The sequence below is a fragment of the Equus caballus genome, chromosome 1 (genome assembly GCF_041296265.1).
Source record: "Equus caballus isolate H_3958 breed thoroughbred chromosome 1, TB-T2T, whole genome shotgun sequence".
Classification (NCBI taxonomy): Eukaryota; Metazoa; Chordata; class Mammalia; order Perissodactyla; family Equidae; genus Equus; species Equus caballus.
The window spans coordinates 11,011,401-11,036,151 of NC_091684.1; the positions used below are offsets into that span (position 1 = coordinate 11,011,401).

The following is a 24,751-nucleotide window of genomic DNA, read 5'->3' on the forward strand; positions in this document are numbered from 1 at the left end:
AGGCGGCGGGCCCCTCCCAGGCCATGGGGGCCCTGGCAGCAGGCATGTGCCATCTCCCTGTGGTTCTGGCGGGGTCTGAAGGCTTGTTGAGTCACTTTCCTCTCCTTCTAACCAAAGTCACCAATGAGCTCCCCTTAGCAGGTGACATTTGCCTGACTCTGCTCCCCTGCCTGCCTCTCCCAGGTAGATAACGATACCATCACCTATTCCAACGTCCTCAAAGCAGCTGTTTCAAGCGGCATCATCAAGAGGAAGAAGGACCTGCACATTCACGTCAGCTGCAAGATGCTCCGGGACACCTGGGTTAAGACGATGTACATCGCTAATGACACCATCGAGGTCACGGAAGTCCAGTATAGCAACTTTCATGTGAACATTTTCTTTTATACATCCTCTTCATTCTCCAATCGTGTGACCAGCAGCCCGTACTATGTGGACCTGGACCAGACTTTGTACCTTCAGGCTGAAATCCTCCATTCCGACACCTCCTTGGACTTGTTTGTGGACACCTGCGTGGCTTCGCCATCTTCCAGTGACTTTACGTCTCTGACTTATGATCTAATCCGGAGCGGGTAAGGAGTGTCTTCCTGGGGGGCACTTCAACCTTTGCCTGGTAACTCAAACACGAGTAGCCCAAAGGCTCAAGGAATGTAGGTTTTGGTCCTAGTCGTTCAGTCTTAACCAGTCAGGTTATCGTCTCTGGTTAACACACAGGGAGATGGGTGTCTGGAGAACTGAATGACTCGCCAGTGGTCACCAGTCAGGTTAGCTGTAAACTGGGATTAGACCCCGAGTGACCAAACTCCAGGCAAGCCTTTGTATTCAAAAGACATGCGTGCAGTGGGAAATCATTGCTTTTGGAGCAGATCAAGATTGAGATGCCAGCCCTGCCACACCCTAGCTGTATCACTCCGGGCAGGCAGTTGCACCTCTCTGAGCCCGTTTCTTCGCCCATCACATGAGCATAGTGATGCCCACATCATAGGCTGTTGGGAGGATTCAATGAGAAAGAGTAGATGGGGCCCTGGGCAAAGAGCATGCGCAGCAGGTGGTCCGCAAGGAATGTTGCGTCAAAGGCAGCAGAAGGTCCCTTGACCTCCATCAGCTGAGAATGGACGTCCTCAGAGTCCATGGTTCCAACCAAACTCAAGAGATGCAGAGGGGAGGCCAGTAGTGCCAGGCTGGGGTCAGTGGTGCCCAGGTTGGGGTTCTCTACAATTGTTCTGCTTCCCGGATGATGGACTCTGGTGAGTCCTGTCCTCTTCTGAGCTCATGGAGGGGTCCTAGGACCCCGGAGTGTGCACCTCTAGTCCCTTCTCTTTCATCTCTGTCCATTGGCGTGCGCACCATTTCCTGGCTTACGATTTGACCTTGGCTCCTCAGTAACAATTGCTTCATGTGGAAGTTGTACTGGGAGGGTCAGGGGCTGTGCTAGGAATTAGGGTTGGGAGGTTAAGTGTCACACCTCCCTGGACACTAAAAACAGCGTTTCTTCCCAGGCACAGTTTGAATACGTGCCAATTTGGTAAATGGGTATTGAGGCTTGTCTTTTTCACCGTCTAGGCAGTCGGTTCAATTCACAGCAGCCCCTTGGCAGCAAAGAAGGGAGAGTGGCTCACCCAGCTCCTCTTTCTACAGAGAGTAACAAGGTGATACCTGATTATGTCGAATGATTGAGGTTACTGCAAATGAGCGAGTGATTTATTTCTTCTTTGCTAAAGAATTCTTGTGGGTCAAATTTGGGCACATACATGCACAGAAGCTGATGGCGTTTTCTGGGGAGAGGGGGAGGTGCATGTGGGGGAAGATGTGTCCACTGTACCTGGAGCCCAGGGACTCATTAGCTGCACCTGACCGCCAACCACCTGGATGCCCATTAGAATGATCTGGAGCTTCAAACAACCCATGCCTGGGCCCTACCTGCACATTCTCTTTATTTGATCTGTGCTGGAGCTCGGGGATCTATATTTTAAAAATGTCCTGGGGAGATTATGAAGTGCAGCCTGGGTTGTGCAGCTCTGGCTCGCAGACCGCAGACTGATGTGGGTTTATGGGAAATGCAGTTCCTGCCCGGTGGCCCCTGAGCTTCCCCGACCTCGTTTACGACTGTCCGACCTCCTTGTGGGTCTTTGGGGACTTTCTCTCCCACCTTTGTTGCTAAAGTGAATACTGTGGAAAAAGAACTTGGTATCTGAATGTGAGTTGAGAGCAGAGGAAGGAAGCTCTGGAAGGCAGAAGCAAGACAGCAAGTGGACCCTGGGTCACATCTCCAGGCTAGTCAGGATGCCCGGGCGACACCTGCCATGCATCCCCAAAACTTTCCACCCTGAACCCCATGGGCAGGGTCCTTGCTGTTGTCTTGGCCGCATCGCCTGGAATCTTCCCGTCAGTGCTGCATGCGGTCAGTGTGAGCTCCTTCTCAGCTGGGTGGAGCTGGGAGATGCGCCTTCCCCGTAGCTGAGTAAAATCTCTTTCAGCGGATCCTTAGGTAATGATCCTTGTAGCACCAGCAGAGATGAGGTGCCGGAGGGATTGCGGAGTGCTTGATATGAGGGCCGGGCGTCCTGGAGGGTACCCGGCGCATGAGGAAAGCACGGCTGCCCGGGGTGCAGGGCAGGGCGAGGTGGTCAGGAGACAGCCCTGGACAGGGAGGGCACCAGAGACACCAGAGAGCAGTCGAGTGTCACCCGGCCTGGCCCTGAGACCAGGAAAGGGAAGGAAATGTCATCTTCCTTCCTGCCCCTACTCTGGGCCCTGTCACCTCCTGGACTCACCTGGGCTCCCTGGGGCCATTGAGCACATGGTCACAGAGCACCCGCTGTGCACTGTGGACCTGCTTGTCTGCGTGGGAACCCTGGGCTGAGTTGCTGCGTTAGGATGCTGCTGACGTCCCAGAGCTGCCAGGACGTCCCTGCAGGGCTGGCAGTCAGTGTCTGGGCTACGCATTCAGAGGGTGGATCGGAGGGGCAGCGGGGGCCCGGGCCTTGGACTTGCCTGCCTGGGGCATCCGAGTCCTGAAGAGCACAGGGTGCTGGTGAGAGCTCACGGGTGACTCTTCTCTGCTTCCAGGTGTGTGAAGGACACGACCTATCAAACTTTGCCCCGGCCGTCGCCCCGCGTCGCCCGCTTCAAGTTCAGCTCCTTCCACTTCCTGAACCGCTTCCCCTCCGTGTACCTGCGGTGCAGGATGGTGGTGTGCAAGGCGGACGACAACTCCTCCCGCTGCCACAGGGGCTGTGTGGTGAGGTCCAAGAGGGACGCAGGCTCCTACCAGGAGAAGGTGGACGTCGTCCTGGGCCCCATCCAGCTGCGGGCCCCGAGCGCCGAGTAGAGGAGCCTGGGTAGGTGGCCCTCCTGACCCACTGCCCACCAGGACCCAGGCCTGCAACACCTGGGGACTCGGGATGTCTCTGTGGGTGTCACATTCCACCTCAGATTGCGCACCTACTGTGTGTCAGGCATGCTGTGCTACGCCGGGCCATGCGGAGTTGCTTCCGGCCTTCTTCCAAGGGCTCCTGGTCTATGGGGACCCCTGTGTGGGGTTTGGGCATGGGAGTTCTGACCTGGGACACAGACACAGCTGTTCCCCTTATCCCCTGGGTCTGAACTCCCAGAACCTCACGCTCCTCACCTGTGAGAAAAAAGTGTTAATGCTCACCTCTTAGGACTGTTGAGAGAATTACAAAAATGTGTTGGTTAAGTGGCCTTGGCCTCTGCCTGGTAGAAGTCACTGGGTGCGATGACCGGTGGTTTTCTTACTGTTGTCATTGTCACCGATATTAACAACGTTAGCGGTAACATTATTGCTTGTGACAATAATAACAAGTTAGGCCCAGGGGTAATGACATCAGGGCGTGGAGGCTGTGGGGACGCTGGCAGGGTTGTTCTATTCTGGCTGCCCGCAGGGCCGGACACTGGACAAGCCACTTCATTTCCTCCTTTGGGACGGGGACTGTGTTTCCTGCTGTGCTGTCTTGTTGTGGGTGTGGGTGAGGAAGTGTTCGCAGAGGGATTCCCGGGATTTCTGGTCTGGGCCGGGGCCAGGTCAACAGACGGGGGGCCCTGGTGACAGGGGCACGTGTGGGCTAGCAGTAGTTGTCACAAACCCTCCCCTTGGTCATAGGGCTCCATCCCATGGAGCATCTTTGATGGCTGTCTCTCCTCCTGTCCCCAGATCAGGCCATCCCCATGTCCGGATGATCTAGGCTCTTTTCTCACTCTTCATCCCATGCACTTTTTTTTTTTTTTTTCTGAGGAAGATTAGTGTAGTCCTGAGCTAACATCTGCTGCCAATCCTTCTCTTTTTGCTGAGGAAGACTGGCCCTGAGCTAACATCCATGCCCATCTTAACCTACTTTTTATATGTGGGACGCCTGCCACAGAATGGCTTGCTGAGCAGTGCCATGTCCGCACCTGGGATCCAAACTGGCAAACCCTGGGCCGCCAAAGCAGAACGTGCGAACTTAACTGCTGCTCCGCTTGGCCCCTCAGGCATGTTTATTGAAGGCCTGTTAAGTGCCAGGCAACAAATTCCTAAACAAACAGAAACAGATCAAAATCCCCGCCCCTGTGGAGCTGACACTGGGCAGGAGGGGATGCAATTCAGAAATGAGTCACATACGTTGATTGTGTGACACCTCTGCTGGGAGTCGGAGCTACAGAGAAGAGGACGGCGGGTGGGTGATGGGTGACAGGGATGCTGCTCGCGTCTCTCCTCTCCCTTCTCTCCCCTCAGCGCTGCAGGAGCTGGGGCCTGGGTACCTCCTGCCTGTGACTCTGCACCCATTTCCCAGCTGGCCTCAGTGCCCCTGCTCTCTCCCCTCCCGTCTATCGGGAGCCTCCATCCAGATTTGACCTCCCAAAGCCCAGCTCTGACTTCCCGCCCCAAAACCTGCTCTGACTCTGTTGGCTGACAAGACAATGAAACCTCCCTGGGTTGACCTTCCACTGCCCTTTGGAGCCTGGCCTCAGTTTCCCCTCAGCACTTCTCTCTCCTATTCTTTTCCTGTCCCACCAGACAGACAGTTCTGATTTCAATCACGGCCCTGGGACCCCCACCTGACTTGTCCCCCCATCTTTCTCCCCTGGGCTCATCGTGACGCCGACCCTCTTCTCCTGGTCCCTCTCCTTCCCAGATGGGCCGGTGGCTGACGTGGAGGAGCAAGCCAGCACCCAGGGGAGCTACCACAGCGTTGCCATCTCTGCTGGGGTCTTCCTGGTTGTGGTCCTGGTTTTGGCAGCCTTCATACTGGGGAGGAACACCCGTGCCACCAGTGGCCAGCCTCGGATTCTAAGATGTGAAGCCAGGAGAACACGCACAGCACTCAGTCATTGACCCCATATACTTCGGTACCCACGACAAAGGAAGAAATGAGTGCCCGGAGCTTGGCACCCAGCAGCACCCCACCTCTGTCCACTCTGGCCCAGGCACATGGAGGGGTGGGTTGAGGTGGGGCAGAAAGATGGGAGCAGGTTTCCCAGGAACACAGGTTCGGTGCTGAGACAAAATGTCAGGCAAGCAGGAGCCGGTGTCTAAAATCCTGCATGCAGCCGTGAGCAGAACTTTCTCTGTAGTAGTAGCAGCCGAGCTTTCTCTGATTGACTTGCTATTCTGATGTTTATAAATCAGCTTCTCAGGCCTGTAGTGTAGATCTTAGCTTTTCCATTTATAGCACAAACTGAATAAAGAGCTTTTTTTGATGCAAGTGTTGATTTGGTCGTTGTTTCTAGTGGCTCACCTAAGCACTGATCCCTTCAAAGTAAGCAGAGTCGTAGGGTGGGCTGTCACAAGGAAAGGTAAAGGCCAGCGTGCTCTGCCCTGTGGCTTCCAGAACCTTCTAGGGAATAGATAAGGTTTCCCCCATTGACCTTGGCATGTTTGGGTTCTCCCGAAAGCAGGAAACACAGGGTGCAGGCTAAAGAAAGACCAGAATGCTAATGGCGTCGTGATATTAAAATTCAAGGTGATTGCCTCCATTTCTCCAGGAAGCTGTGCACCTTCTGGTGTTGACATCACATCCAGAACTGTGGGCTGAGGGGTTAGGGAAGAGAATAAACTCTTCAGGGCCCCTAGGATCACAGAGCATTGGACTGGGCCGCCAGGAGGCCTGTTAGCATGTGATCGCCAGGGAGCAGTGGATTGACGGGTGACCCCAGGATCTAGGAGAAACAAAGGGATGAGGTGATTTCCAAAGAGGCAGTAAATTTGCCAGAAAATGGGAGAGAAGCCAGACCCTGGGCCCCTCGGTCAGGCTTGGGAAGAATGGGAGCTTTTGCCTACAGCCTTGGCAATGCCAACATTTGTTCCTCTGAGCCAGGCTGAGGACCCTGCCCCAGGAGGGGACTGCTAAGATGAGCCTCACTCCAGAGGAGTGCCTTAAGCAGGGTGAGACCCAGCAGGGCAGCGGCTGCAGGAGAGCCCCCAGGACAGGGGCCGGAGATTCCAGCAGAGTTGTGGCCACTGCAGCCAGCTGACTAAGGCTCACCGACAGCCTGGGACACTGGTGAGAAATCTCAGCCTCCACGGGATGCGGGTGACCCCTGAGCCCTGCCATGGGCAGAGGAGTGAGGGGCCCTGGGGATGTTACCTGTGTCCAGTATCCTTGCCATCTTAGCCCCCACTCATCCAGCTCATCCAGGCTGGAAGAAGGAGGAAAGCATTGAGGGTCCCCGTGATGGAAAGCCTGCCACACAGAGCAATGAAAGCCCAGTGAAATATAAGCACCAGGCCCGGGATCTGAGCGGATGTGGAGAAGCAGCATTCTGGAGCTGACACGTGGCTTTGAAATATACATCAGAGGAAAAAAGCAGCAAGTTGGACATCCAAGAACTGGAAGAATGTCCAGTGCCTGTGAGCCCACACAGGACTCTGACTTCCTTCATTCCTTCATTCATTCCATCAGATGCTGGCCCCAAGCCAGGTTCCATGCTTGGCTCTGGGGATACAGTCAGGGGATGACAAATGGCCCTGCCTTTATAAAGGGGAACTTGGTCCCACCAGACTCCGCCTGGAATCTTCTCTCTCATTGGGAAGAACCCCTGCCCCTCAGGAACCAGCCGTCCCTCACAGATGACCACTATGTCCAGGTTGGTTCCTGGCCATGGGCTCCTCTCAAGGGAAGAGATCGTGGCCCTTTCTGAGCACAAGGCCGGGCTCTGAATGTGATGAGTGAACTGGTGGTGACGTGGCCAGCAGGGAACAGGTCAATGTGGACGCTGGGGCTCCAGCAGGGGAGGGCTGGGGCAGACTACAGGGGCACACACAGCACCACCAGGTGGCTCAGGGGAGGAGCATGCAGTGGGTGGGCAGAGCCAAAAGCCATGACAGGTATGCAGGAGGTTGGGTGACAGCCTACTGGGCCCAGGCAGGTGGGTGGCTAATGTGTACAGATGAGTCTGGGAGCAAGAGACAGTGAGGTCCAGGTGAGAGGCAGAGGCAGGAGGCACAGGCATGGGAGACAGGGCTCTGGGTGGAGGCTGTGGGATGAGGCACGGCCCAGGCACAGAGGGATGGGAAAAGCTGGCCAGGCGTGGGAGTAGGGACCCAGCGTCCATCCTCGCCCTGTGCAGGGTGGGGCTGACACCAGGCTACTGCGCTTTCCTGCAGCTGAGACTGCGGTTTAGGACGGGGCTGCTCAACCCTAGCTGCACATGGGGGCGACCTGGGTGGGGGCTTTAAAGCTGCTGCTGCCAGAGGGCACCCAGAACACTTCGATCAGGATCTCTGGGGGTGGGCCTGACCTCGGTGATTGAAAATCCCCAGGGCGTGCCCATGGAGCCAAGGCGGAGAACCGTGGCTTAGGATCCCTTCAATCCCTCTCAAGAGGCCAGTTTTGCCGGCTCCTGAGAAGGAGCAGGGGAGGGAAGGGTCCCTCCTGTACAGACAGGAGGACTCTGGGGCGGGGCCAAGCCCACTGGCCCTGAGCGCTTCCTAAAGAGGCACTTCCCTTTCGGAATAGCTACTGCACCTGAGCTGTGACAGACTGTCTTATTCCTCCCTAAAGCCCTTCATTTGGCCGACCTCATTGCCTCCACCTGTGCTACCAGTAAGACTACGGCATGGAGGAAATTTGGACTGAGCTTCTCTTCCCAGCCAGACACCTGCCAGGCACCTCAGACATGTGAATCGCAGGCCCCATGAGAGCTGTGCGGGTCAGGGGTTATCATTCCCTCTGGCAGGGATGGAAACCAGAGCCCAGAGAGGTGACACAGCACAGAACACAGGCACGATCCTGGGTAGGGAGAGGCAGAGCTCGCCCGGATTCCTGTCCGAGGACGCCTAGTGCCAGGTTCTCCTCCCTCCTCTGCCCCCAGCCCCAGGCCCCCAGGAGCCCAGGGGTACCGACTTCACAAAAACATTGCACATCTTACTGCATCCTGCACTCCTGTCTGCAGCTGTACAAGTGTGGAACGCTTGCAGGCGAGGGCCAGGTGCATAGGGAGGGGTTTGTGGATTGCTGTGACTTCTCCATCCATCTACAGCCCAGCTGGGCATGGGGACCTCTCACTTTACCTGGTTAAAATGACAACATTTATCTTTGTTTTTGGTGTTTTCCTTCCCTTTATCTTTAATGTTTTGCCTGAGTGTTTGCTAACCTATTCTTCTAGAAAGCTCCAATGTTCTGATTTGTCTACCTATTCATCTCCTTACTCAGGGCTTTTCCTGTCATATGTCTGTGCTGAGACCAGTGATCAATCTGATGTTGGAGAAAACCGATTGAATAAATTTTCAGGAAAGAAACTTCCACTATCCTTATATGGAAGTTTTACCATTTCAGGGACCCGAGCAGGCGCTTGGTACCAAGACACCTGGCTGCAATCACAGGGCCCCCACGGGTGACACGCACTGGGGCTGATCCTCATGACGTGACGCAGTGGGCACAGCTCAGCCGAGGATTCAGGCGACCCCGGGTCACAGTCCTCGTGGCCATCAGTGGGATGGCTTTGGACGAGTGACTTACTCTCCCCAAGCCTCAGGTTTCTCATCTGTAAAATTGGCAACCGAATACCCAACCACATAGGGCTTTCTCCAGATGAAATTTGACAACCTGTCTGAAGTTTTCAAAGGAGTTCCTAGAGTGCGGTAGCTGCTGAGTAATGTTAACTGGCTGCACCATTCTTATGTCCCGAATTGTCACATTATCTTGATCCAAACTTATAAATGAGCAAACCAGAGTCAAAATGGGTGGAATGACCTACCTGAAGCCGCATGGTAAGTGGGGATCAGAGCAGAGACTAGAACACGCTTATTGTCACCGCTCTGGCTCCTTCTGGCCAGAGATTGACTGGACTTGTTGGCATACAATGACATCAATAAAGAGAAAAGATTCTTTTTCTGAAGGATACATTTTCTGAAGGAACCGTTCCTTGGTTTCTGCCTCCCCCCTACTGTCAAATGAGGCAGTGTGGGCCCGGCCGCCCAAGCTCGGCCTCCACAACCAGAGCAGAGATGAGAGCGCTGCCCGTCTCCATCTGACGAGAGACAAGTTGCACACGGCGTGCTCTCAGTCCTGGGAGGTCCCCTGCTCCTATCTGTACTTCTACTCTTCAAACCTGATCCCTCATCCCTCATCCTTACTTAGCCAGGAGCATGACTCATGTCAGGGGAGAGGGACCAGGCTCTCTCTGGGGTTTAATAAGAGAATAGGGAGCACATTCTATCAGTGCACATACAAATGGTGCCCTTTATACTGATTTTCCTCTTGGCCCAGCTTGAGTCCTTCATGCTGTGTAGGACAGTCAGACCCTAAAAACGTTTAAAGGACACAATAGAGTGTAGGAAAATTTTACAGAATAATGTCTCCTTTGACTACTGAAGAACGGTAACACATTTAATGCCTGTAGATTGCACCCTTGGTCCTCTCCTCAAACTCCTTCTTGCCTTGTTTCCCAAACATGATGCTTTCACACCTTTCTTTTTCAGATTCCTGGGGTCTGGCTTCGGGAGACGGGCTAAGACCTATTTGTGTGCAGCTGTCTCAAAGGTGTCCTTGATCCTACAGAGCCCCTTGTAACCCAGTGGAGTCAAGGCCCGGGCAGGTCTGGAGGGGCAGGGGCCCTCAGTCACCCAGATTTCCTGCTCTGCCTCAGCCCCTCTGTGGGCTGCGTGTGGCTTTGCTCCAGAATTGATGGAAATCTGGCCCCATGTTCAAGTCTGTGAACCACCCTGGGAGGAAATGCTCTCAATTACTGATGCATCGGTGATGCCTTCTGTGACCTTTTCACTTCATTCACTCATTCAAGAATATAACTTGTACCCTGAAGTTAGAGTTCCCGTTGTGGCAGACCAAACCAATCAATGAGCAAATGATACTGTATGCTTCACATTCTGCCTAGCTTTGCATGGGGTAACTGACAGGTGAAAGGAGAGAGACCCGGCTACCTGGGGGACGTCAGGGAGACGTTATGGAAGAGTCAGTCCTCAAGCTGAATCATTAAATATGCATAGAAGACCCTAGGCGGAGGGCAGGTGAGTCTGGGACGGGTGAACGACGCAGTCCAATCACAGGGGACAGTGTGAGCAGAGTGTGGTGCTGCTAAACAGTCTGGGGGTGCAAGGCGGAGTCTGTGATGGCTCCACACAGAGTGGGGTCCAGAAGGGAGGGGGGTCAGAAGGGAGCGGAGAGCCAGGCTCCAGGTCATGAAGGAATTTGAAACCCATGCCCAGTTGAGTAAAGTTTACCCAGAAGGCAGGGAGCCCGTGAATGGTTTCAGCCAGGAGTGAAAAGCGAGTCAGGCTGTGCCTTAGATGCCTGTGCTGGACGTGTCCAGGGCGAAGGAATCCAGTTACATCACAATAAAATACGCCTCTCTGACATAAAAATAATTGGAGCTGAAGGAAATTAACAATCAGCAAAGGAAGGAAGAGCTTTCTCCCCTCCCCCTCTCCTGCCTGAGGTGGATGGAAATGCTCCTCTGGGGGAGGTCCGGCCTCTCCTCAGCCCAGAGGCTCCGCCCCAGGAATCTGCAAACAACCTTACTCTGCTAGTTTCCTCCCACGTATTTACCTTCCCACCGTGCGCCTCGTTGGAAACCTAGAACCACTTTCTTTTCTCCTGTCATTCCTCTGCAAATTTATTGTTCTTTCCTGAAGATGCTCCATAAGCGGGAGTCCTTAGCCACCACTTTGAGTTACTCATTCCCTTTCCCTGAGTTTTCTCCCGTGTGCATGTGAGGTAAACGTGTGAGTCAACTTCTGTTTGTTTTTCCCTTGATAATCCGTGTTGTGTACAGTCGAGAACTTAGAAAAGCAGGAGAAAAAATTTTTCCTCCCCTCCAGAAGAGGGTGAACCAAAGAGGCTGGGGTGGAGTCTTCCTGGAATCTACAGCAACATCAGCAAAGAAAACACGTCCTGACTCTCCTTGAGGAAGGAAATGCCAGAAGGACGTGCTGAGGAGGCTTCACCTGTGTGCTCCAGACACAGGCACGTTTGCTCCCTGGAGTGTTGGTGAACTGGCCTGAGGAGTTTGTGAGGAGGCCGCACACTCACCAGGCTCTGCAAACAGAGCACAAGAACTCGGAGGCAGTCCAGGCAGCGCCAAGCCTGGGAGGAGCCATGCCACTTGCGGGCCCCACACCTTGTTGATTCTTCTTACTTCCTGGTTGGTGAACAAAATGCAACATGGATAACTCAACTGATGACCCCACAACCAAGCTGTACCTTTTGTTCTATTTCTCTTGGAGATTTCCTTTTTTTTTTTAATGATTTTATTTTTTCTTTTTCTCCCAAAGCCCCCCAGTACATAGTTTTGAATTCCTAGCTGTGGCTCTCTCCAGCCGCGGCTTGCGGGACGCCGATCCAGTACGGCTTGACGAGCAGTGCCATGCCCGCGCCCAGGATCTGAACTGGCGAAACCCCGGGCTGCTGAAGCCGAGCACGCAAACTCAACCAGTCGGCCACGGCGCAGCCCTGAGACTTTTTTTTTAAAGATTTTATTTTTCCTTTTTCTCCTAAAGCCCCCCGGTACGTAGTTGTATAGTTTTAGTGGTGGGTCCTTCTAGTTGTGCTATGTGGGACGCCACCTCAGCATGGCCTGATGAGTGGTGCCATGTCCGCGCCCAGGATCCGAACTGTTGAAACCCTGGGCTGCCGAAGCAGAGCGCGAAATTAACCACTCGGCCACAAGGCAGCCCCCTCTCTTGGAGATTTTTGAGGACCCATGTCTATGTAGTACAAGTTACTTTTGATGACTGGGCAGCTGAAGAAGCATAATTTCCCTCATCAAAACACTCTCTGTCATCAACCCCATTGCCAGATTGGTGAGTAGAAAGTCAGCATGAGGGGCCGGGCCCATGGCCGAGTGGTTAAGTTCGCGTGCTCTGGTTCAGCATCCCAGGGTTTCGCCAGTTTGGATCCTGGGCGTGGACACGGCACCGCTCATTGGGCCATGCTGAGGTGGCATCCCGCATGCCACAACCAGAAGGACCCACAACTAAAAATATACAGCTATGTATGGGGGGGATTTGGAGAGAAAAAGCAGAAAAACAAAAAAAAAGATTGGCAACAGTTGTTAGCTCAGGTGCCAATCTTTAAAAAAAAAAAAAGAAAGTCAGCATGAACAGCTCATTCCTGCCACCTTGAAGGGACTTTTCATATTCAGGTCAGAGAAAAAGCCACTAGGCAGTTCTCCTGCCCCAAGAGAAGCCTCACCCGTCAGAGAAACGGAGCCCATCTCACTGTCAACACGAGGGGAAGAGGATCCAACTGCAAAGGAGGATGGAAATACCCCCTTCCTCAAGGGTGTTATCGGATAAGGTGTGTCATGTTTGTGAGGTGCTCAGACCCACCCAGCAGCTCCCTACGTCCCAGGCTAATAAGTAACAAATGAGCAGCCAGCATCAGGAGGAAAGCTCTCTTTGCTCTACCCACCCCTCATGCAGCAGTCATGGCCTCTCCCTGGGCTGCTCGGGTTTCTGTGACGAAGACGCTGACGCCCCCTAGCTCTCCAGGACCCAGGCGTCAGAGGACTTGATCCTCCTTGGGCTCCTGCTCTGTCAAGAAGTGGCCTCTCTCCCCTCCTGGTGAGGCTGTGAGATGGAGGGGGGGCGGTGCCCTCTGTGCCAGGGAAGGGTCGGGGCCTGAGGCGGGTGCACGTGGAGCAGAGCCATGCGAGGTCCCACCTAGTGTCTGAGTACCTCAAGCACTCAGTCCAGCATCCTGCCCACCAAACCCAGCGCAGGCTTCTGCCAGCCAGAAACGCCCAGAGGGACCTGGAAGGAAGACCTTTCTCTCTTTCTCCTTGAAATTACCTTCTTTGTTGAGTCCGCATTTGCTCATATGGAGCCTTCTGATCAGAACATTCTACTCTGGCCTCTCCCAACTCCCCGTGCTGGATGGCCTGGCTTGAGCACCACCCACCATCACTGTGAAACCCATGTGACCCCTCCAGCTGGGGAGTAAGCCCTCCAGCAGCGTCTGCAACTCCACCCTCTGCCTGATGGTGGCGACATGGAGCATATGCTTTCCACGCCACTGTTTGAATTTTTGAGTGACTTCCTTCAGTTCTCAAATGAATGAAAAGTGTCTCAGGATGAAGGACGTGTATTGCATGTTTCAGTTTTCACAGGATGTAAATGACTGATTGAAACCCAGACTATAATGAGATTCCATAAGTGATGACTTTCTTGTTTAGAATAGATACATTATAGATAAATGTGTATATATGTTTGTATGCACATATATTATTGTATAAAATATGTATGGTAAACATTCTTTATACTAATACTATATATACTATACATTCATATAAATATAATAGAAATTTCCAAAGGGATTATAATAAGATCAATAAACGGAAAGATATCTTCTGAGAGATATATGCCACATAATCCAATTAAAAAGAGTTTTCATATTGGGTGTCTCCAACCCCAAGATCTGGGCTTGCAGAGATGTTGGGATAGAACCTGAAGATGTTTCTGAGAGGGTCACTGGGTCACAACGACTCTCTCTTACCGAGCGACGGTCCAGTAGATGTTTGGCTCAACTTTATTTCAAGAGTCACACAAATAGCTATATGCCCAACACGCCACATAGCCTGGCATGGAGAGTGGAGGGCGCCTCAGCAGTGCCCCTGCCCCCGACTGCCCTCTGGTTCCCCATAGTAATACACATCGAAAGAAGAGGCTGGGTGGTCGGGTTTCCTGGTGTACTTGACAGTCAAGATGTTGGAGGAAGATCGAAAGGTGAGACCTAGACCTTCACAAATCTTCCCATAGCTAGCAGATCCTGGAGGCCCATCTTGGATTTCCACATACTCTTTAAGACAGGTGAGGCTGTCGGGGCAGAGGGAAAGGCAGGCATCAGCGTTTGGAATCACCCTCCCTCCAGCAGGCAGCCTCTCTCCACCAGGGACTGGACAGGGTTGCACCATTTGCTCATGAGAAGTGCCAGTCCTGGAGCGATATGGGAGGGAAAGTCATTCATTCTTTTGAAGAGAGGACAGTCACCCCAGGACCCTCCCACCTCCCTGGGAAGTCTTCCCCTCCACCGGGGCTGCAGGGCACCGTGACTTCCAGATCTCCTGGGAAGCCCTCCCTGTGACTCTGGGATGCCCACACAGGAAATTTGGATCAGAGCCACTTGTCTTTCAGGCCCCTTGAGTGTAACACTTCAGCCAACAAGTGATATGTTCTTTGGTCACTGACAATTGTGTCACACTGAATGGCCCCAGACATGAGTGTGTGGATGCCACTCCTGCTTTGCCCTACACCACCCTGGCAGATGGGCCCAGCAACCCAAGTGTGGCCTCCATGACCAGCAGAGGTGAGGGGGGCATCCGTCTCTACCTCCTGTGAGAGAACCTGCTCAGGGGATTGTCACCCTTCTGCTGAGGTCTCCCAACCCTTCCTTCTACCCTTCAAGACCTGATTCCCCGTCCTCATCCTCACTCTGCCGCAGCATGTCTCACACACAGGAGAGGGGCCAGAGTGTCTTTGATTTATAAGAAGACAAGGAGGGGACCTCCCACCAGGACACTCACAGCACCCTTTATACTAGTTTGCTCTTGGCTTGAGTACTCTGGGTGCCAAGGACAGTCACAGCCAATGTCAATCTTTGAAAAGGACAGAGACAACAAGTGGAAGATTTCAGAATGACCCATCCCTTTGAGCCTTAGAGAAATGCTGAGGCAGAAAGTGCCTGAACCCTTCGTCCCTGGGGCATGGTTTGTGGAGATGGCCCAAGCCTCATTTTGAGGCAGCCATCTCTAAATTGTCCTTCAGCCCGCAGAGCACCTATGTGACCCAGTGGGAGTCCCAACCCTGTAGCAGGTCTGGAGGGGCAGGGGCCATTAGTCACAAGATTACATCATCTGTCTCAGCCACCATTGTGGGCTGTGTTTGGCTTGGTCTGGAGTGAAGGAAATGTGACTCCCATGTTAAAATGTGTGAAGGACGTTCAGGGATATTAATGCAGTTACTCATTGCTACATTGCAAATGCCTACTGACACCTTATCACTTCATTCACCCTTTCATTCATTCATTCGTTCACTCATTAGTTAAAGAAATATTCCCTGAACTCTGAAAATAGATTTCTATTCTAGCAGACTCAAACAATCATATAGGCAAGAGTACTATGACTCTAAATTCCATCCAGAGTTTGGCATGGGGTAACAGATGGGGCACAAATGAGAGAACGATCAGGACAGCTGTGGAGAGTCAGGACAGGGGTGTTAAGGAAACGTTTGTCCTGGAGCGAAATCAGGGAATAAAAATGAGGACCCTAAGCAGTGGGCAGGTGTGTCTGGAGGAGGTGGAAGGATGCATTGGAGGCAGAGGGGACAGTGTGACAAGGCAAGGAGCTGCTGAACGGTCTGGTGTGTCCACAACTCAGTGTGTGATGGCTCAGCACAGAGAGGCCAGAGGGGAGAAGTGGTTAGAAGGGAGGGCAGATCCAGCAGTCATCGTGGAGGAATTGGAAAACCATGCAGGAGAGTGAACTTTATCCAGAAGACAGGGAGCCTGTGAAGGGTGTTCAGCGGGCAGTGAAATGGAGTGAGAACGTGTTGTAGATGTGTGTGCTGGATGGTGAAGGGTGCACCGGAAGAGGGCAAGATGGACTCCTTCCTATAAAACAACAGCATCAGCACCGAAAACACATGCTGAGCACTCACTTGAGGCCCGGTATTGCCATAGCAACATCGAGACCTGGGGTCATCTGGATGGTCCAGACACAGACAGTTTTTGGTCCGATGTAGTTGGAGATCCTGCCCGACAGGTCTGTGAGGAGGCCGCCGCAGTCACTATACCCTACAACAGAAGACAGGGTTCCAGGTTGCCCAGAAAGAGCTCCAGGCCCACAAGGGACTGTGTCATCCCTGGGCCCCACACCGCTGTTGATGGTCCCAACTTCCGGGTCCCCACACACAACCCAACATCGATGATCCAAGTCTGCTGAGCCCACAATCAGGTGGCTTTTGTCTTTTACTCCTTTCAGAACTCTTTAGGGACCTATACTCATTACTACACATTGCTTTAAACGAGTGTGAAAAGAAATTTAACACTTCTTCGCCAAACATTGCTTATGCTCAACAGCATTGCCAGATGGGGAGCAGAGAGTCACGCAAACACCTCCTTTCTGCCTCTCTGAAGACCTGGTCCTGGTGCAGCCTGAGAAGCAGCAAATGGGCAGCTCTCCTGCCCCAGAGAGGCCTGGCCCTCAGAGATGAGAATCCCCCTCCTATCAAGACCCGTGGGAGGGGCTCCACACCCTGCTCAGGGACGGCTCAGCCTCCAAATGTGTAAGTGAGGATAAAAACAGCGCCTTCCTCAGGGCTCAGGGAAAGGGGGACATAATACCATCTGCACTTACCTTTGTTCTGTGCAGTAGAAACCAGGGCAGCTGAAAAGAGATCAATTCAGAAAAATGAAGTGAAAAGCTGGAAGGTACTGATGGTCAGGGCTGGAGAGTGGAAAATGCACACACTGTGGAGTGGAGCTGCTGCCAAGGGCTGGTGCTGAACACCAAGAGGAGACAGCATCGCTGTCCTCATCGCTGGGGGCAGTCCTGGGCACACAGAGGGAAGGGCAGCAGGAAGGTCTGGCCCTCAGTGTTCAAGGACTAGCTCAGTCAGCTGCTTTCTGCTTCTTCTCCAGTTCCACTCAGTTAAAGTACAATGTCCCCACTCTGGAGCCAAGTCCAAGAGGTCAGTCTGAGGAGGGTGACCAACGTGTCCCATTAGCCCAGGAATTTCCCAGTTTTAGCACCAAAAATCCCTTCTCCCAAGAAACCTCTCAGTCCGGGCCAAACCAAGACAGCTGGTCACCCTAACAGGACACGAACATTTCTTGTAGATTCTGTAATGAGACCAATGACCAATCTGATGTTGGAAAAAACTGACTGAAGAGAATTGTCATCTGAGGAGAAACGAAGTGTCTGAATTATGGAAGTTTCTCTGTGTCAGGGACCCGAGTTAGGTGCTTGGATCCAAGAGACCTGACTGCAGTCACACAGCCTCCCACGGGTCACCTGCACGGGAGATCGTCCTCATGATGCGGCGCAGTGGGCACAGCACAGCTGAGGGATGGGACGGCCCCGGGTCACAGTCCTGGGGACACGAGAGCTGGGTGGCTTTGAACGAGTAATCTCCTCTCCCTAAGCCTCAGGCTACTCACCTGTACAATGGGAGTCTCAGCAATGACGGCCTCGTAGGGTCCAGGAGGACCATCCACAGCCCATGGCTCAGGGCCCCGCACAGGGGAGCTCTCCAAGGTTACCGTCACTGTCAACATCCCCAAACTAGATGACAGTGCTTTCCTCGGGAAATTAGAAATGAACCAATGCTCTAGAGCCTGTCTGACAAGAAGGCTCAACTAGGACCCTGTGAGTCCGTCTCCAGCTGCTCCCTCGCCCTGAGGCTGCGTGGGTCTTTGGGGCACCATGAGGGGTCTCCCCACACCTGGGTGTCCATCAGCCCTGCCTGGGAAGATATAAATCATGGATGCCAGACAGCAGGCCTCCAGTGCCGAACCCTGACACCTCCCTGTCACTTCGAGGGCTACCTCTGGCCTGGACCACATCTGCAGTGAACTCCGCTGACCTGACCTCAGGGCCAGGCTGGAGGCCAGAGAACGCATTGCCCCTGGAGGGAGTTCAGAACACGTCACCGCAAAGCATGCTGCTTTGTACAGTAGGCCACAAATAATGGCATATTGCTGATTTTGAGCTGAAGCTACTTGAGAAACAGGCGATGCAGGAAGGACTCTGATTTACCCCTTTATACTTAAAAACAGTCCATAACGTTTCCCCAGAGAACAGTGCCCTCCCTGTACCAGGAGACAGTAAGGCGCTCATCACCAGAGGCTGGCATGGCGCTGACACGGGTCTGTGCACACACACTGATGGCACTGACCCTTCTCTGCCCAGTTCCCCTATACAGCTCCTAGTCGTGGCCCATAGTTCACTGCCCCCAGCCCAAAACTGGGTCTTGTCTTTTCTTCACAAACGGGTAATTTCTTTCTCTAAAAGGGATAAAGCTTTCTGCGCTGGTCACTTCCTTGGGTCTTCATTTATTTGTGACGGCCCCCAGGTACATGTAAAAAAGTTTAATAACGTGTATGTTTTCCCCTGTTGATAATGTCAGGGTAGTTCTCAGGCCCAGCAGAGAACCTAAGAGAGTAGAGGAAGGGATTTCCCTCCCCTGCACCTCAATCATACTAACACCACCACTCAGGCTATGAGATCAACAATCAGCTCAGTGGCACTTCAGCTTTAATCATGAGCTCCCCATACATCTGCACAGGTTTTAAAACCTTCAAAGGACTTTCCTGTTCTGCCAGTCTTCACAACAGCCCTGTTGGGTGCTATTATTCTAACTCAGACAATCAGGCAGTTTGGGTGACTCAGCCAAGGTCACACAGCACTTAACCAGTTTCTGGCTGCAAGCCAGGGGCACCTACCTCTTTTGCAACAAGCTGCCTTTTTGTCCACTGACTTCACCAGGATCAAAAAAGCAACATCTGCATTCTTAATCCCTCTGGTTTCCCATGATCTGTAGCTTGAAAGTCCTACTGATAGGACGGATTTGGACAGAAGCCTTAGCTGTTTTCTGGTGGGGACTGGAGACAGGCCCTCCAGCTGACTGGTAGTCTTTAGGCAGAAGAGAACAGACGGAGGAGGTGACTGGTGCCTTGTTGGAATCCTAACAGGAGAGGAGAGGGGAGGAAAGCACCCAGTGACGGGGTAGACCCTGACGTGAAGTGCAGAGAGGGCAAAGGTGAGCAGGAAGGAGAAATGCCGAAGGCCAGGAGCCGCTGGATGAGGGCAAGAGAGAGCAGAAATGAGGAGAGTATGGAATGAGGAAGTGGAGAAGAAAGGGGGAGAGGAAGAGGAGGGACAGAACGAGACAGAAAGAGAGACGGGTGGAGAAAGGTAGAGCTTTCTCTGGAGAAATGCAGGCCTTTTCACCCCCAGCCTCCGGAATCAGAGTTGGTCTCCCTTATGCATTTAGCGTAGTCCCAGCACCCAGCTCTCCCTAGGGCTAGTGACACCCCCTCTTCAGGGCATCGGAAGCCCCTGCTGGGAGCTGCTCTTTCCTACTGTTGCTGTTGCAGCCGCGTCTCATCCTCTGGGCAGAGGCAGAGCACCCCACCCACTGTGGGGCTGCTCCAGGGACCCCTTTTCTCCCACAGATGCCACCTCAACTCTTGTCAAATAGAGTCCCCCTTCCCAGACTGCCCACAGTCACACCACTGACAATGCCTCCAAAGCAAGCCCTGCCAGGTTCACCTCCGCCACATCTGGGCTGAGCCCAGGGCTGGCCCACAGGAGATCCTGGTGGTTTGCTTAGGCTGGAGGGAGACAAGGAGGCAGGGAGGCCCACAGAACACATGTCAAGACAGGGACTCAGGAGCCCAGAATATGTTTAAAAATCGAGACAGCCTCAGCCCAGGGACATGGCCATTCCCATTTGTCCCTCTTTCCAAAGCCTAAGGGTGAGGTGTGGCATCTTGTTGGAGGAGAGATTGTCACCCATGGGCTTCTTTGTTGGCAACACCCAAACTGCAGAAGTCTCTAAGTTGAACAGGAGAGCAGAGAGAGCCCCAGGAGAAAGGGGCTCCTGGGCCGTGCGATACCTGTACTGAACAGCAAGGCCCAGGTGAAGGTGCTGGACAGCCTCATCTGAGCAGCCCTGGAACCAGCCTCAGAAGTGAGGTTGACTCTGGAGGCCTGGGGCTATATAGAGGCAGTTCCTGAAATCTGATCTCCTTGCCTCCCTCTGCAGCCAAGGCCAGCACAGCTGTAGGAGCTGAGGGAGCTGAGGGAGCTGTAGGAGCTGAGGGAGCTGCAGGAGCTGAGAGAGCTGAGGGAGCTGCAGGAGCTGAGAGAGCTGAGGGAGCTGAGGGAGCTGCAGGAGCTGAGGGAGCTGTAGGAGCTGAGGGAGCTGCAGGAGCTGAGAGAGCTGAGGGAGCTGCAGGAGCTGAGGGAGCTGAGGGAGCTGCAGGAGCTGAGAGAGCTGAGGGAGCTGAGGGAGCTGCAGGAGCTGAGAGAGCTGTGGGAACTGAGGGAGCTGTGGGAACTGAGGGAGCTGAGGGAGCTGAGGGTGCTGAGGGAGCTGCAGGAGCTGAGGGAGCTGTGGGAACTGAGGGAGCTGAGGGAGCTGAGGGAGCTGTAGGAGCTGAGGGAGCTGTGGGAACTGAGGGAGCTGTGGGAACTGAGGGAGCTGTGGGAACTGAGGGAGCTGAGGGAGCTGAGGGAGCTGTAGGAGCTGAGGGAGCTGTGGGAACTGAGGGAGCTGAGGGTGCTGAGGGAGGTGTAGGAGCTGAGGGAGCTGTGGGAACTGAGGGAGCTGTGGGAACTGAGGGAGCTGTGGGAACTGAGGGAGCTGAGGGAGCTGAGGGTGCTGAGGGAGCTGTGGGAACTGAGGGAGCTGAGGGGGCTACAGGAGCTGAGGGAGCTGAGGGAGCTGAGGAAGCTACAGGAACTGCAGGAGCTGAAGGAGCTGCAGGAGCTGAAGGAGCCACAGGATCCAGTAGGTTCTATAGAAGGAAATGTGTCTGCCTCTAATTACCTCTTATCCTTCTCAGCCTCTTTCTGTGTCCTGTCTCACCTAGAGAGAGAAATAATAGCCACCTTCTCCTTTTCACCTCCTCTTCCAGTGGTCCTGGATGACAAGTGGCAAGCTGACCATGGGCAGATAGGACCTGCTGTTTGGGGAGCCCTCCTGCCTGGGTTAACTTATAGCACTTTCACCTCTGTTAACTTGCACAAGCCCCATAATGCCTTGGACAGGTGAGTGACTGAAACCCAGAGAAATCAAGAGATTTGCCCAAAGTCACTAGGTGGCCGTGGCAGAACCAGACTGACCTCCTAACTGTCCAGTCTCTCTAAGAGCCCTCTCTGCGTCACTCAGGGCAAAGGCACATGAACAGACCATCAGTCTGCTCCAGGTGTGGGTCGGCATTGGTGGAACAGCTGCAGGGCAGATCAGCCTGTGCGTGGGGATGTCCACATGGATGACATGTGTACGCATATCTACATTTACGCTATATCTATCATACCAAGACCATATGGCTTCATCCCAGGGCAGAGTCACAGTTACAAGAACCCAGTGGAAGCCCCTAAGGAAGACAGTCTGGCAGTTTCTCAATTGGTTACACAGCAGTTACCATATGGCCCAGTAATTCCACTAGGTATATACCCAAGGAAATAAAAACATATCCACACTGACACTTGTTCATGAATGTTCACAGCAGCCTTACTCATGATAGCCAAAAAGTAGAAACAACCCAAATGTCCACCCACTGATGAATGGATAAATAAAACATAGTCTATACGTACAAAGGAAGTCACTCGGCATGAAAAGGACGGTGGCCCAGTTGCCTACCAAGGAGCCTTAACAATATACTCACCAACCTGGAAAACATCTGTGTCAATTTCCCTGAAATAAGAACAAGTTTGGATTTTGCCAAATCTTTTAACACAGCTTGCTGATCAAATACGCTAGACATAACACTTAACATTCATTTCTCCAGCATCCAGTGGGGTTGGCCTCTTTTCATATGTTCCTAGTCCAACTGCAGCTCTTTTGGGAAATGCCTGTTCATATCTTTTGGCTAATTTTCTGTTGCTATTCCTATTGCATTGCTTATCTTTTCTTACAGATTGTGGAAACTTCCTGTCCTTTCCACCCCGTGTCTTTCTTTACAGAGAACTGTAATGGGTTCGCAATGCGAAGAGGCATCCTACCTGAGTAGAACACAGGGAAGCTGCCGTGAGCCATGGGGTCCCGCAGAGCTCGCCTAGCTGATGGTGGAGGAGAAAGTAAAATGGGGGAGACCACAGTGCTAACTCTACGTTAAGGGTAATGCTCCCTGGTTGTTACTCATATAACATGCAATATTCCTCACGGTGGTCCTTCGAATTAGAATGTCCCTCTGGTAAACTGTCCCCACATACCCTTTACAAGTACCCTGCTCTCAAGATACGACCTGCGCCTGGTCTGCAGAGAGCCCAGAGGAGGTCCCAGCTGGATGCAAACGCCCAGGTGGAGCAAACGCAGGGACCACAGAGAGAAGGCAGGACTTCATCTTATGTCTCGGCCCAAGGATCCCGCCATCAGCTCCAAGGGGTCAGGCCCGCCGTCCTGCCTCAGCATGTCCAAGCACGGCTGTGCTGCCTGGGGAGAAAAGAAGGCACAGTCCCTTTTCTGGGGGACACTCAGGAATGAAGTCTTAGGGACCTAATGTCACAATGTCCTCTGGAAGAAAAATGTAGGTTGACAGTGGCTTTTGAGGATTTGTGTCCTTCAGAACTTTGTCCCCAAAGGTGGCACTAGTTTTTGAGTGACCATAAAGGCACCTGTTTTTCTCCCCTTCGTAAGTTCCTTCCTCGGGGACTGCTCCACTGCAGAACTTTCTTCTCCTCCTCCAGACATTGAGCAGTTTTCTTGCCTTGTTCACAGACCCCTGACCAACTGCATCCACCTCAGCAGAACTTTCCAACTACTATCTTTCTGTTTTTTCCTGTGGTCAACCGTCATCTCCCTCCCAGCCGCCAGGCTCTTACTTCATAAACATGAGTTCAAGGGTCCTTTGGGCACTTTGTAAGTTGCCTCGTCAGCATGGATTCCCTTTTGTTGACAGAGAACCATAGTGTTATCCAGATTTCTATTCCCACCCTGTGTGTCCCCTGGAGCTTGGGAGAAGCTGACCCCAGACCCAGCTCTCAGACGTGGCCTCAGTCATGGAGGAGGGGACATGAATGTCACAAGGAGGCTCACCCTCCTTGTCAGTGACTGGTGCAGGAATGATGCCGTGACCCAAACGGGCCAGTGAGAGAAAGAACAGCTCTGACCACAGAGGGAGATGGGAGATGGCTGCTCTCCATGTGCTGCCAACGGAGAGTGAGGCAACTCACAGGGATGCAGAGCAAGAGATGGCGGGGACACCAATCCAGAGCCACTGGTGAGGTCAGCCCTGATCCCTCCATACCTCCAGCTAAAGGGGTCAACACTGGCCTCGTTGTTTAAGGCAATCAGAGATGGGGTTTCTGTCACATAAAGCTGAAAACATCCTCACCCCTACAGGTCCCCTGAATCCCAGAAAAGAAGATGCCTGCCCCTCAGGGTGTCTTAGAAGCACGAGAACAGTCTGTCTTCTGTTAGAACCCAGCTGAGCGGACCTGCTCCCGCTCTTCCCTTTCGGAGACCCCGACAGCTCGGGCAGGTTGTCACTAGAAACCTTTCCAGGGCCCCTGGGCAAGTGTCATCTGCAGCTTCTCAGAGGACCTGTTATACACGCATATCTGCTACTTCCATTTAGTGCTTCCTCAAAATCTCCAAAAGCCTGTCAAAGCTGTCTGAAAATAAACCCGAAAAATATTAGGAAAATCAGAAGGAAATATGCAAAATATATACTTGAAAAACACCCATGCTGAAGGTTTACATGAAACAACTCTTACTGATCCAAACTCTATTATCCGCACTCTCAAAAACCAAATCACAGAACTGGTGACACCAGAGAAGCCGTGACTGCACGTTGCTACCTTCAGCTGTGATCTCATATTCTCACTGTGACAGGGAACCGCGTACCATTCTGAGTAATTTTCTCTCATCTTTGGTACAAACCCAGATTTATCAAGTGAAAAGTCCCAGAAGGTACAAAGGACTTTATTTTCAGTGAAAATATCCAAATTCCTGTGTGGATTAATTGGCACTCATGTTGCACCTCTCTTTTTCTTTTGTGTTCTGGGGTAATAGCTACCAGGGAGATTCTGCACAAAAGATTTAAGATCCATAAAAATATCCTAATGCATCATTGAATTTCACTCCATTCCCATTAGACCCACTACTCACCATTGGGTAAGTGCTATTCCTGGCGGGCAGTGTCGCTTTTAGCATCGAGGCAGCCATTACCTTGAAATCCTTTCAATCTCAGCTTTTTGTGTGTGTGTGTGAGGAAAATTGGCCCTGAGTTAACATCTGTTACTACTCTTCCTCCTTTTGCTTGAGGAAGATTGTTCCTGAGCCAACATCTGTGCCAATCTTCCTCTATATTCTATCTGGGATGCCGCCACAGCATGGCCGATGAGCTGTGTGTAGCTCCATGCGCAGGATCTGAACCTGCAAACCCCAGGCTGCTGAGTCGCAGCCTCTGAACTTAACCACTATATTACTGGGCCGGCCCCTCAGTGTCAGCTTTTGACAATTCATCTCGTCCCTCCTGTCAGGGGTTGTTTCAGCCATTTTTGAAAGGGAGGGTACGAGATATTCTTTCCTGCTTAGAGGAGAGGTTTTTCCATTTAAATTTGAAAC

The 24,751-nt window shown here is 52.7% G+C and overlaps 2 protein-coding genes across 3 annotated transcripts in view; one reads left to right on the plus strand and one right to left on the minus strand.

Moving 5' to 3' along the window:
* Nucleotides 1–5,705, plus strand: part of LOC102149122 (scavenger receptor cysteine-rich domain-containing protein DMBT1) — a 29,546-nt gene extending 23,841 nt beyond the window's left edge. Inside the window, exons 10-12 of the mRNA XM_070276167.1 lie at nucleotides 184–572; nucleotides 3,070–3,341; nucleotides 5,136–5,705. Coding sequence (XP_070132268.1) covers nucleotides 184–572; nucleotides 3,070–3,331 — 651 coding nt within the window. The 3' untranslated portion in view covers nucleotides 3,332–3,341; nucleotides 5,136–5,705. The remainder of the gene's footprint in view (nucleotides 1–183; nucleotides 573–3,069; nucleotides 3,342–5,135) is intronic.
* A 7,895-nt stretch (nucleotides 5,706–13,600) lies between these two features.
* Nucleotides 13,601–20,177, minus strand: SPADH (spermadhesin family member). Of its 2 annotated transcripts, none has more exons than XM_023637987.2 (4): nucleotides 20,073–20,177; nucleotides 16,810–16,839; nucleotides 16,112–16,247; nucleotides 13,601–14,272 (listed from the first exon to the last, which is right to left on the minus strand). In XM_023637987.2, the coding sequence occupies exons 1-4, from the start codon at nucleotides 20,116–20,118 to the stop codon at nucleotides 14,059–14,061; spliced, it is 426 nt and encodes a 141-aa protein (XP_023493755.2). In that variant the 5' UTR covers nucleotides 20,119–20,177; the 3' UTR covers nucleotides 13,601–14,058. The 2 variants fall into 2 exon arrangements, with proteins under 2 accessions (XP_023493755.2, XP_070132289.1); XM_070276188.1 differs by having other exon boundaries at nucleotides 13,959–14,392.
* Between the last annotated feature and the right edge of the window lie 4,574 nt (nucleotides 20,178–24,751).

Bases quoted from the DNA above. Each gene is read 5' to 3' on its own strand.
- SPADH (XM_070276188.1), bottom strand. From the start codon at position 20,118: ATGAGGCTGTCCAGCACCTTCACCTGGGCCTTGCTGTTCAGTACAG. The intron at 16,840-20,072 runs GTATCGCACGGC...ATCTCTTTTCAG, and splicing joins GGCCTTGCTGTTCAGTACAG to CTGCCCTGGTTTCTACTGCA. The intron at 14,393-16,111 runs GTGAGTGCTCAG...ATATCGCTCCAG, and splicing joins ATGGCAATACCGGGCCTCAA to GACTGGCACTTCTCATGAGC.